Source organism: Monodon monoceros, unplaced genomic scaffold (assembly GCF_005190385.1).
Source record: "Monodon monoceros isolate NGI ecotype Baffin Bay Population unplaced genomic scaffold, NGI_Narwhal_1 Super_Scaffold_4, whole genome shotgun sequence".
Lineage (NCBI taxonomy): Eukaryota > Metazoa > Chordata > Mammalia > Artiodactyla > Monodontidae > Monodon > Monodon monoceros.
This window is the reverse complement of record NW_021703781.1, coordinates 50,862,780-50,874,837: the sequence shown is the minus strand read 5'-3', so window position 1 is coordinate 50,874,837 and position 12,058 is coordinate 50,862,780. Positions and strand designations below refer to the sequence as shown.

The 12,058-nt window shown below is 43.2% G+C and overlaps 1 protein-coding gene across 7 annotated transcripts in view; it reads right to left on the bottom strand.

Moving 5' to 3' along the window:
• Positions 1-12,058, bottom strand: part of ENTPD1 (ectonucleoside triphosphate diphosphohydrolase 1) — a 114,660-nt gene that overhangs the window by 7,064 nt on the left and 95,538 nt on the right. For all 7 annotated transcript variants that reach the window (XM_029244888.1, XM_029244886.1, XM_029244890.1 and 4 more), the window contains 7 exons: positions 11,038-11,155; positions 8,270-8,420; positions 6,123-6,282; positions 5,204-5,443; positions 3,693-3,959; positions 3,155-3,271; positions 1,197-1,334 (listed from right to left, as the gene is read on the bottom strand). In XM_029244888.1, coding sequence (XP_029100721.1) covers positions 1,197-1,334; positions 3,155-3,271; positions 3,693-3,959; positions 5,204-5,443; positions 6,123-6,282; positions 8,270-8,358 — 1,011 coding nt within the window. In that variant the 5' untranslated portion in view covers positions 8,359-8,420; positions 11,038-11,155. The remainder of the gene's footprint in view (positions 1-1,196; positions 1,335-3,154; positions 3,272-3,692; positions 3,960-5,203; positions 5,444-6,122; positions 6,283-8,269; positions 8,421-11,037; positions 11,156-12,058) is intronic.

Here is a 12,058-nt window from a genome sequence, read left to right as displayed (position 1 = left end):
TTCATTTTTACTCACTTTGTTCAATTATTTATAAATCCTAGAAATGGAGCAACTGGACAAAATGATGTACATGTTTTAAGTCTCCTAGCTCATGTTGCCAAAACAGTCTTCCCAAAGGTTATGCCAGTTTACATTCCAACCAATACCATGTGGAATGCTCCTCTCCCCTAAACCTTTACCAGTACTGGGAATTAATAATTTGTAAAAAGGCCCATGTCCCTTTATGGGGAATGGAACCATATCTGACTGCCTGTGTCAAGGAAGCCTCCAGAGTTAGAGGAGTTATCACTTAAGGTTTAGAAATAATGGATCATAGATTGGAGTTCAAAGAATATAAATCACTAGGTAAATTTGACATAGACATATCTCACTAACAGACAAACTGTGATGGAACGGAAGGAAGACTGGGATGTTAAAACAAGGAAAAGATTTTAATTAGCAAAGTCAATATGGATAAGAGTGTGATGAAACTTGTATCTTTAAGGCTACTACAGCCCTCTGCTGCCTCAATGCTGTTTTGCTTGAAGTCACCATATTTAATAAAGGGGTAAATTGTTATTGCCATTAGTGGATATGGGTTTAAAAGGTAGAGAAACACTGCTCTTGATATTTTTCATCAAGCGTGAGTGTGCCCATGAGTCTCGCTGCCGATGTAAATGTTGCTCTATGCCTGGAGGTAATGCTATTGTAATGCAAAGCTGTGGGCTTGCTTCTTTAAGGCTCATGCTAAGCCTGGCTTCTAAGCAAAGGCCCCCATTCACAGCCACTCATCTTATTCTTCACAGCGAGCTTTCAGATTGGTGAGTCTTGAAGCTACAATCAACAAGGCCTTAACCCCTTGTGACAAACCATGATCATCCCTTCTGGATTCACGAAGGGGCCTCTGAGATGGATGTTGAAGTCAGCACGCAGAATCACTGTGGCTGTTGAAATACTGTTACATTACTTTACTATCTCATTTTATAAGGGGTTAGTCACTATTCTGTGAGCAGAAAGGCGAGGCTGAGAATGCAAGTAGCCCTCCTTAGGATATCCACAACTGGCTGGTCAACATTATCAGGAGATGCCATCTTGGGTTAGAGGTGAAGTGGTAGGACAGGACATCAGGCCAAAATTAAATCAGGTTGACTCCTACCTCTTTTAAGCCCAAAGCTGCTTCAGTCACTACCACCCAACCTCCCCACAGCCTAACAAACCTTGCCCATGAAGTGAATATCCTTCCAGGACTCAGCTGTAAAATGATAGCCATTCAGAAGAAGAGCGAGGATGTAGGTGCCAGAAAAGCAGTATTCACTCAGGTACTTCTCCTTCACTTCACCAAAATACATCTGCAGCTGGAAGTGAAGTGAAGAAAACATCATACTTGGACAACAACAGGCACTTCTCCATAGCCCTCATGCTCGCTATTAGAGCTGATCAAGAGAGGAAAAAGCCCCAGCTCACATGGGCCTGAGAGTTGGCCCCTGCAGAGAGCTTTGGGAGTGGTGCTGCACTCCTTCAGTGGGTGCAGGGGTTCACAGTTTAGGGTCTGTTAAGCAATCTGTTCCTCCACAGGGTTCTATGAGACATTGATAAGTGTTCTAGGAAAAAAGTAGTTTCTGTGGTCTGATAGGTTCAACAACACTGAATTTTACTATAGTTTGCCATCCCTTGTGAAACTTGAGTTTCACAATCACATTAGCATATTAAAAACTGTGAAAAATCTTGCATGAAAGAAATCTATTAATCTTTGTTTAACCAGAGTTTTCTGTATGCTCTTGACCAAAGTCTTTGGTTTAGAGCCTCTATGAGCATCTTGAAGAAACAGTTTCATAAAAAGCCTTGCCACTCAGTTAGGTCTCTGGACTAGCAGCAGCGGCATCCCCTGAGAACTTGTTAATCCTCACCCCTGATCTGCCAGTGCAGAATGTGCTTTTTAATATGATCCCCATATGATCACACACATAGTAACATTTGACAAACACTGCTCTGGAACCCAGTTTAGGAAGCATTTTGCTCAAGAACCCGAGATGCTCGTCTTTCTCCACAGATCACCACTAGCTGCAAAAAGCCTCCCCTGTTTTGTAAAGTGCTGAGGCATATTTGAGCTGCTCTTTCCAAAAGCCCTGAATACCCTTCCTTCATGTTCTAACTCAGACAAAATACTTAAGAGAAAATTTCAGATGTCCAGGCTCTTGCACAGCCTTCCTTCCTCTGTTGTCAGTGCCCACGAGAACAGCCTTCATTTTTAATTAATTGCATATCTTCAGAATGAAAGCACTGGTCACTTTTGCAATCACTTTTGCAATCTCTCTTAAAATCACTCATTTTAAGTCACTTTTGTCAACTTAAAACAGCTGCTGTTTTGAGCCACTCCTAGGTGATCTGTTTTTCTAGATCAGAGTAGACTCCATATCCTTCTCTCACGTCCCTGGAAACTTTCATCAGGTAGCACTGGATCTTGAATGACTCAGTGCCTCAGACAAGAAAAATTTTGGGCTTCAAATTTATGAATAAGTAGGAGATACCTTGGACCTGTCTGATGAAAAAAGGGTCTTACCACAATGGTGTCTGTGGCAGATTCTGTGAATTGCCTATCTTCCCTGGGAGTTGGGGGAAGGAGTGGGCGACAATGTGCTCAGCTCCAGGAAGTAGCTCATGATGGATCTAGGGCTCTAAGCCAGTCATAAAATCCTGCATCCTGCTTTCCCAGCCAGTCCTGGCCAATGAGATGTAAGAGAAAACACTACTAGGAGCTTCTGGGATAGCTTTTGCTTTCCTATAAAAAGGAACAGATGTATCTGGCGCTATCCTTCTTCTGACCTCAAACACGGCTGTGATCCCTGAAGCTACACCTTGCTTCCATGAGGAAACAGGTCTAACAACAACTGAAGAATGGCTGAGATAGTCAAGCTGCCCACTCCATGCCAGCAACTGACTACTTCCGGACTTCGAATTAGGTGAGAACAATAAGACCTTTTTTGTTTAAGCCATTGTATGCCAAGTTATCAAGGAATGCCAGTGAACTTACTCTTAATTGAGTGTACCATCTAGGCTTCTCTAACATGAGTGCTGGATCTTGGTCACATTAGCATGACTTGAAGAGCAGACTCACATCCTCCATGCTGTCAAGGGCAGAGAGCAATGGTAACAGATGCTGTTTCTAGTCACTTACCTCTTCCCAAGGCCGAGAGCAGAACTTTTCCAATGTGCTAATCATCTTTTTATGAGTTGACTGTTCCTCTGATGTAAGGTTTAAAAACTCCATCACATAGTAAAAAGCTGAAAATGCCTGCAAGAGAAAAATGCTGAGCTTAGTGCAGTGTCCAACACAGAGGGACACTGATTCACTCTCCAGAAGGCCTAATGAAAGTGCCTGGAAATCTCTGATGAGTAAATTATGGATCAGGTGATATTCCATCCCCAACAGCTGCTTCCTTCCTGGAAGGGGGTCACTTTGCTGCTGACATGCATTTCTGAGCCATCTGGTAGCTAATTTTCTCGATAATTTTAACAGGAGAGTCAGGGAGAAAGAAAGATGGGGAAAAAAGAAGATAAGAGGAAAAGTTACAAAACTCCCATCTTTTTTTTTTTTTTTTTTTTCCGCGGTACGCGGGCCTCTCACTGTTGTGGCCTCTCCTTTGTAGGCATATGTTCTGTAATTTGCAACCAAAAACCATTGTAACAAATATATCATCATGTCACAAACTTACCCCAAAATTCCCTTGGAGGGGTGGCAAGAAAATCCCATTGAAGGAACAGCTGGAGTAAGGGCAGTAACTGGTGTTAAAGAGTTGAAGGATGCTTCGCCGGCATTGTTGATAGTTTCCAGTGCCGCGGATTTCAACTTCAGGGAATGGAAGAAATGGAAAAGTTGCCTCAAATCTCCTGGTGCAGGGAGCCTCATAAAGGTCACTCATGTTCATTTTCCTCCGGTATCCAGAGTGAAAGCATGGGTCACGGATGGTTCCATTTGTACCCTGAATAGAAAAATCACTTGAAGGCATCATGTGCAAATGCTTTGAGTACAAAAGCACCAGTCTGACTTCAATAATGTGTAGCAATTGAGAAACAGCCAGGCACTCAGCACTGGCATCAGTATGCCCCTGCTCTGCCTTTTTTACCCTTGGGTAACAGTCATATTTGTATAACAGGCACCAGAAGTGGTATCAGATGTAAATGAACTTTTGCTATTCACAGAAAGCTAATATCATTGAAGCTGGGCCCAGAAATTCCATTAGTTTGGAATGGCCCCTAGCGCTTAGTACTAATCGCATAGGTCAGAAGCAGATCCACAAGGAAAACTCTCAAGGTTCTCAAAATTCCGAGCCTAGGGTAGTTCTCTGGGGGTCTGCCTATATCCCTGGCCCTACCTCCAAGCCAAAAAGCAAAAGCTTCAAGAGCTGGAAGTGCCTCAGATCACTTAAGGCAGGAGTATCAAAATGATTTTCAACCCACAACCCAGTATGTTCACGAGAAGTAAAGGGGCTGCTGTGGATGAGAGGCTTAGTGGAAACTTTGGGCTCACTAGGCGTCTCTCAGCAGCCCCTCCTCCCATGGCAGTCATCTTATTGATAGTGTTTCTGAGAACCAGAGAGCGAGCTTCGGAGGAAAGCAGAGAACTGGTTGTCCTTTCAGTAGAGACAGGGAACAGCTGGATTTGACATCCTTGCTCTGTGTTTGTCAGGATGTGCTGGTACTTGCATGATTTTGAGTATGTTGAACTTTTCTCGGCTTCAAAACGCAAAAAGTGTCTAGGGACAAGATTTGAAGTGTTGATCAATAAACTCTGCATTTTCTCTGAAGTTATTTTTCTCCTCTCCAGGTTGTTTCTAATAGCCTTGTTTTCTGCAGTTCGTAGGAAATGGAGATTGAAAAGTGGGAAAGAGCTTAAAAACTGTGTGCATGCGCACACACACACACACATACACACACTACTGTAGCATGTACTTTTCATTGTCAGCCCCACAGCGGTGAGAAATTATTTCCAAAGAAAGGATTTGAGTCATGTCCTTGGAGACAGTGCAGTAAACAAACATAGGAGGTGGTGTCTGGATGGGACAATTCACAGGGGTTGACCAGATGTAGTTAGATATCCTGCCTGAAAAGGTTTGGAAAGTACAGTAACCAACTTCAGATCAGTTACTGAAATAGAAAGAGAAAAGGACGTGGGGGGCCGGTGGCCCAGTTGTGGGGAGGGTGGTCTGGATTCAGTTACACTCGCCTGAAGGTCCTCGGACAGTTTCTGCAAGAGGGCTTGATCCTTCCCATAGCACAAGAAGCTGTGTGTGTATACACCATAGTTCTTGCCATAGAGGCGAAAGTGCAGAGTGTTGTCAGAAGACTCAGTTGTTTCGTTTCGAGGCACAAAAGTGATTTGTGTAGAGGCTCCCCCAAGGTCTAAAGCTCCATAGGTTTCCTGAGTATCGCCTTCACTTGGTTTCAGGTTAAACCAACTCAATTTCTGAAAGACAGTACCGACACCAGTGGTAGAAGGATCTGGACATCCCCCTTTTCATGCTATTTCTTGGACTCAGGGACTTCCTAAGGCAAAGGAGCAGGAGGATAAGGGTGAAACAAAGCTCACCAGAGGTTCCTGAGTCTGCATCAGATCAACAGCAAGAAAACAGGGGCTTCAAAGACATAGCTCAGACTGCGGCAACGTAGGAACAGTTTACAAACACAAGATCTGGGGCCAGAAAGACCCAAGTTCAAATCCCTACTCATTGGCTTATTAGCCATGTGACCTTGCGCAGAATAATTGCCTCCTCTAGGCCTCGATTTGAGGCTCTAAAATGAGAGAACACCTCACATGGTTATTCTGAAGATTAAGTCAAACAGTACGTGAAAAGTGCTTTGCATAGCACAAGACACATGGCACTACGCAAATGTTAGCTATTTTTATTTTTAATGATAGATTAAAAAATTTTTTTTTCTGTATCTCTGTGTATGGCTTCCTTATTCTCCAATAGTGAGAGTTCTTGTGAGAGAAGTATACCTCTGGTGACCCCTGCAAATGTGAGGGTAAATTAATTTGTTCATTTATCCATCATTCATTCTGTCTAGCGATCCGAGTACTGCCTGAGATGTCAATGGCATTGACCCACAGGGAGCCGCCTCCACGGACGCTGTGAGACAATCACCTGAGTGAATCTGCCCAGCAGATAGTTGATAGTAATCCAGCCATAGGCGCCTTCCTCTTGGCCAGTGATGATTCTGGCGCCCTGGAAGTCAAAGGGGTAGCTGCTGATGCTGTTTGCCACCGCGGCCAGGATCTTGTCTGCCAACCGTTCATTTTCCATCCTGCACAAAGAGCTGAGGTTACTGGTTTTGTCTGAATAACTATGACTACCCATTGCAGCCAGAGCTTCCAGCCAGTTCCCCTAGGAAGTGAAGCATAAGCTCACTGCCATAAACAGAAGGATGGAGATCCCCACACATGGCTGTCTGAGAAGCCCTCCTTTGGGGAGGAGCGTAACTACTCTTTTGGCCCCTCTTCTCCAAATCCAGATCCTTCCAATCCCTACGTAGGTTGGTCCTCTTAAAATACCATTTTCATTGTTGTTCTCTGGCTCCAAGAAATTATCAGAGTAATTTTAATTGCTGTGGTGGTGGTAGCTGGATATTGTTTGATCACCAAGCCTAGAGCTGATGTGTGCTACATTAGCCATTGCCGGTGGCTTCAAGCTGCTTACGTAGCCTCAAGGCTCTGCTTGAAGTTTTTAATTAGGGCTCTAGGAGACACCAAGTGGAAAACGTCCTGGGACAGATACCCAACCTCAGTTGGTGCCGGAGTGGGGTAAAAAATCTTTCTCATATTCTGCCTTGGTTTTGGGGTCTGAGACCTTGAGATCTAAAGAAGAAATCTTCCAGGGTTGTCACAATGAAGATGGAATACAATTGCTTCCAAGATCTAGGCAATAGAATACTGAGAGTCTCTGGGTCAGAAAATGCTGCCTTCCAACTGGCATTAGACCCCAGTAATCTCTCATTTGAATGGCTTCCTTACCCTATCAACTGGCCTCCTTATCCCTAGTTTTCCTGTCCTTCAATCCACCTCTCTACCAGTGGCACCAGTTGTGTAGCATTCTTTAATGGCTTCCCATTGTTTCCCAGATAAACTTCAAACTCCCTAGCATGGCCCACAAGGCACTTTGTGATCCGAATCTTGCCTTCACAGAATCCCACTCAGAATCCTGGCTCTACCACTTGCCAGGTATGTGGCCTTTGGTGAGTTACTTAACATCTGTACACCACAGCTTCCTTAATCTGATTAATAATAGTTAATAACACCTGTTACTTCATAGAGTTACAGTGATTTAAATTAAAGCACAGTGCTAGGAACATAGCAAGGGCCCAACAAATACAAGCTGCTACCATTACCATTGCCATTATTAGTATTAACTCCACGTACCCTACGTTCTATCTATGCAGAACTATCTATGGTCCTCCGAACATGCCCTGGTCTCTCACATATCACTCCTTTGCACATCTATTAGAACACAAGATCCAGGAAAGCAGGGACTTATGCCTGACACATAACAGGTGCCAAATAAACATAGGTTATGGAACGCATGATGTCTGCTCTGCCTGTAATGCCCTTCCCCCTCCCCCCACAAGTCCTTCATGACTTGGCTCATGTATCCCCTCCTCTGGTGAGTCTTCTTGACCTCCACCCATTCTTGGCAGGGACAAGTGTGCTCCCATAGCAGCTCTGAGCACTCTTCTATCAAAGAATTGGTCGCCCTGTATCAAAACCCTGATCTTGGAAGATGAGTCACCTACTTCCACATCCTGGGACAGAACAGGCAGTCAATACAAACGGAATGAATGAATGAACAAACAAATGAACAAATAATGCCCACAGATACTAAGTGGTGACCAGTAAAGATGTGCTAATTGTGATGATTTGTGTCTGGGGATGTCTGCAAGTCTCTGGCCTTCCTCCTCCCAGATGTGGAATTGCTAAATCTGTAGCCCCAAATCCCAGAGTATAAAGGCTCAATCTTCCTCTTTTTGTGCCATCACTCCCTTGAATTCCCTGTGGGGAGATGAGCAAGAGGCCTTTTTTTTTTTTTTTTTTTTTTTACATACTTAAACTCCCATCATTATGCAAGCTAAGAGTTTGGGAATTTTACTCATTTACTGAGATTTTCTTTCTTAGGTGTGGACATTTAGCATGTCTAGAATTGGGGTGTTAGAGAAGTGTGGCATTCGCCCATAACTCAGAGGCTCTAGCAACTGCCAAACCTATCTCCCTGCAGCTCTCAGTCCCTACAGGCTGCTATACCTGAGCAACCGCATGCCTGCCGTGGCTCCCAAGTAAACAGGTGTCTCTGTGTGCTGGGATGCTGGAATCACTTTCCTGGCTCTTTCCATGCATGCAGTCAGATAAATGTCTATTTCACTTAATTTCTGAGCAAATTCTGAGATTCCAGGACCTAGAGAAAGCAGATGAAAAAAAGTAGAAAGTAGAATCAGATGAAAATTGTTTTTAAAAGTAAAGGACATATCTTCACATTATTAGAGAAAATACTGATGTTTTCTGAGAAAATGCAAGGAGACAATTTCTTTTTGTGATATCTGTTAAGTTTTTGTACTTAGAGGGTAACTCACTGAATCTAGCCTCAGTAGGATTTATTTTCAGACCTCAAGCCGGGTCTGTCTGCTGTTCAGTAATCTTGCCACTGGATGGCGCAATTTTCACATTTAATTGCATGCATAGCCTTCCTAAAACCAGGCTCCCTCAGACTTAAATGGGGATCTTATAGATAACTACTCTATATAGCTGTTTTATGACGCTTCTTCCACAAAGTTGTAATTAACAACACTAATTCCTAGAAGATGGGAAAGGCAAAAGATAACAGAACAAAAATTAAAATATGTACCAGGCACATGGGCTTTTACTGAAAAGACAGGAACAGCTACTAACTAACACTAAAATTTCTGCAGCAATGTTTCTTCCTTTGTTAGAAGAAACAGGCATAGAACCCATGTCTCCTCAGCAGCTTTTCTACTCTGATACCCTGTCTGCCTAGTAAAACTGTCCAGTTTTAGAGCTGTTTTAACTGCTGCTGTGGAGAGGATTAGAGAGCCAAGATGCTTTACGCTTTTTGAGTTATTTAACAGTTAACAATTTTGGCTCACGTTAAGCTAAACATCTACATTTTCAGTGCTTTATAGTGAGGATTTGCTTTAACAATAAGTAACCAGATATCTGATCCATATCTCATTCACCAAATTTTAAATAGCCTGTTTACTTAACTGTAATGAGAAAATCAGCTCCAAGTTATCAGCTAAGTGTTTTGACTCAAAAAGCCTGGCCTTCAATAACCGGTAGCTTTCAACTCACCTTTCTATTTAAATATTTGATTAGAGAACTCTATTTTTTTTTTTTTTTTTTTTGCGGTACACGGGCCTCTCACTGTTGTGGCCTCTCCTGTTGCGGAGCACAGGCTCCGGACGCGCAGGCTCAGCGGCCACGGCTCACAGGCCCAGCCACGGCTCACAGATCCCAACCACTGTGCCACCAGGGAACCTATCTTTTGAGAAGGGAAAATTACTGCGTTTATTAGGCCAAACACGCATGGGGATATGTGTCTCAGGAGACAGCTGCTAGGTTAACACCACAATAACACGTGGAAGAAATGGAAGGCAGTGAATTATTAAATAGAAGTCAATAAAACGAGGGATTTGGGTTTTAAGAAATGTTTGAAGTACTACCTCAGAACTGATGGGGCCAGATTCTGAGGACATCAGGCTACTGGGTAGAACGACTTGCTCTCTTGGAAACGTATCCTATCTTTAGCTTTCTTGATAAACTATGAAAATTAGTGGACACCACAGGCCACCAAACTAAAAGTCAATTATATTCTGGGGCCTAGGTTACCTGTCTGACCAAGACTAAACAGTGAGTCCCTGGCTAAAAAGGCCAAGAGAGATGAAGGTCAGAAAGGTGAGGGCGCGGGCGGGAGTGTTGGGCAGGAGGGAGCGGGAAGAGCTGCTGTCCACAACTCTAACTGGTCTTGTGACCTTAAAAGGAAAGTAACTAGGAAAAGACTCAATACGCAATGTGGTGACTCAGAGTAGCAGGAAGCCTGCAGTGCAACTTGGAGGCCCAGATTCTTGTCCTGGTTCTGTTCCTCCTTGCCAGTCACTAGTGCTTCCTTTTCTATAAAACAAGACTTCAGTGATCCACAAGGTCCTTTTTGCAGCCCTAAGGGTCTATAATTTGCTTGCCTATACAGAAGCTAAAGGCTTTTGAAAATTCCTTCCAAGCCATAGATTAGAGGACAAAGATTAAGAGCAGCAAGGCTCTGGATCCACCAGCCTCAACATCAACATCACCTGGGCACTTGTTAGAAGTGCAGATTCTCAGTCCTCATCCCAGACCTACTGAACCAGATACTCGGGGGCGGGAGGGAGCACCTGTGCTTTAACACACCCTCCAGGTGGCTCTGATGCAGGTTCAAATTTGAGAACCACTGGCTAACACATGGGTTTAAAGTTGGGCAGATCTTTGCACAGCAAAGGAAACCACTGACAAAACGAAAAGACAACCTACTGAATAGGAGAAAATATTTGCTAATCATATGACTGATAAGGGTTTAGCTAAATTTGGGCAGATTTCAGTTCGAGCCCCAGTTCCATCACTTACTAGCTCAAGTAACCTTAAACAAGTGCCATAACTTCTTTCAACCTCAGTGCCCTCATTTTTAAAAAATGGGAATAATAATACATTCCTTAAAGGGAGACTGTGAGGACGAAATAACACATTTTCAGTACCAAGTGCATGGCACATAGAATTGTTCTGTTGATGGGAGTTACTATTACCCAATTATTTGAAAGTTTATCTTTCAAGGGCTTCATCATTAAGGACTGATTTCAGTACCGTTTTCATAATGATAATAAAATAGCAATTATTTATAAAATAGCAACAATAGCAGCTCCGCTGCGTTCTCACTTGACTTCCCTTTTTCTCGTGTGTTTGTCTCACTTCCCACATGCCTCTCATGCTCTCATGCCCACTGTCTCCCGGTCCCTTTTTCTTCATCTTACCTTTTACCTTGCACTCTTCTATCTGAGTCACCACCCCTGTGTCATTCTCCTTTTCTGCTGGCCACTTATAGATGTACAAATTCGTGTGAGAAGAGCCCGCATCCAGCACAATCCCAAACTGAGGGCAAAACAAACCAAGAACTTATCAGCATTACATCATTCTTCTCTGTATTCAGCTTGCAACAGAAAGGAGACAAAGACATGGGTTTTCCAAAACACAGAGGAGAAAGTATTTTAATTCATAGTGGGGGTAGGTTGGGGTGGAGTGAGTGCCTGGAGTTGTGCTGATCATAAGATCTACCAGGACACCAATCCCTCTGGAACTATGGCTCTCAGTGCTGGTTGCACATTAGAAATATCCAGGCCTTAGCCAAGGTAGGGCCCAAGCACCCGTATTATTAGAAGCTTCTCAGGTGATTCTAAATTGGAGGCAAGATTCAGAACCATATACTGAAGTAGCCGAGACAATATAGAGGGAGTAGAAAGCCATCAATCTAGCAGTTCCCAAACCTGTATGCACATTGGAATCATATTAGAATCATCTGAAGAGCTTCAAAGGCTACTGATGCCCATGTCTGACCCCCAGATTTGTGATTTAACTGGCCTGGTATGTGGCCTGTACTCTGGAAAAGAGACATGGAAAATACTAAGTGTGCTTGTTTTTAATTACAAATATAACTATAAGTTGTATTCAATAAGTTTTAAAAGATTTGTACTTTAACTTCATGCTTTTGGCTCTTACGCATAGAAGGCAATGAATGGAAGAATAAAGTAAGAAAGAAGGTGGAGGAGGAAAGGTAAAAAGACAATATGAGAAAGAACTAGGTGGTCAGAAGAGAAAGGAGAAGAACAAAGTCACCACATCACATTTCATGAGGGCATGACATGCACCAGCCAAGTGTTGTGAGGAATATTTTATAAGAATTATCTGACTTAACTGCTAGACCAGTACTATAAGGTACATACTGTTTTCATCCCCGCTATACAGATGAGAAACTAAAGTACAAAGAGGTTAAGTAAT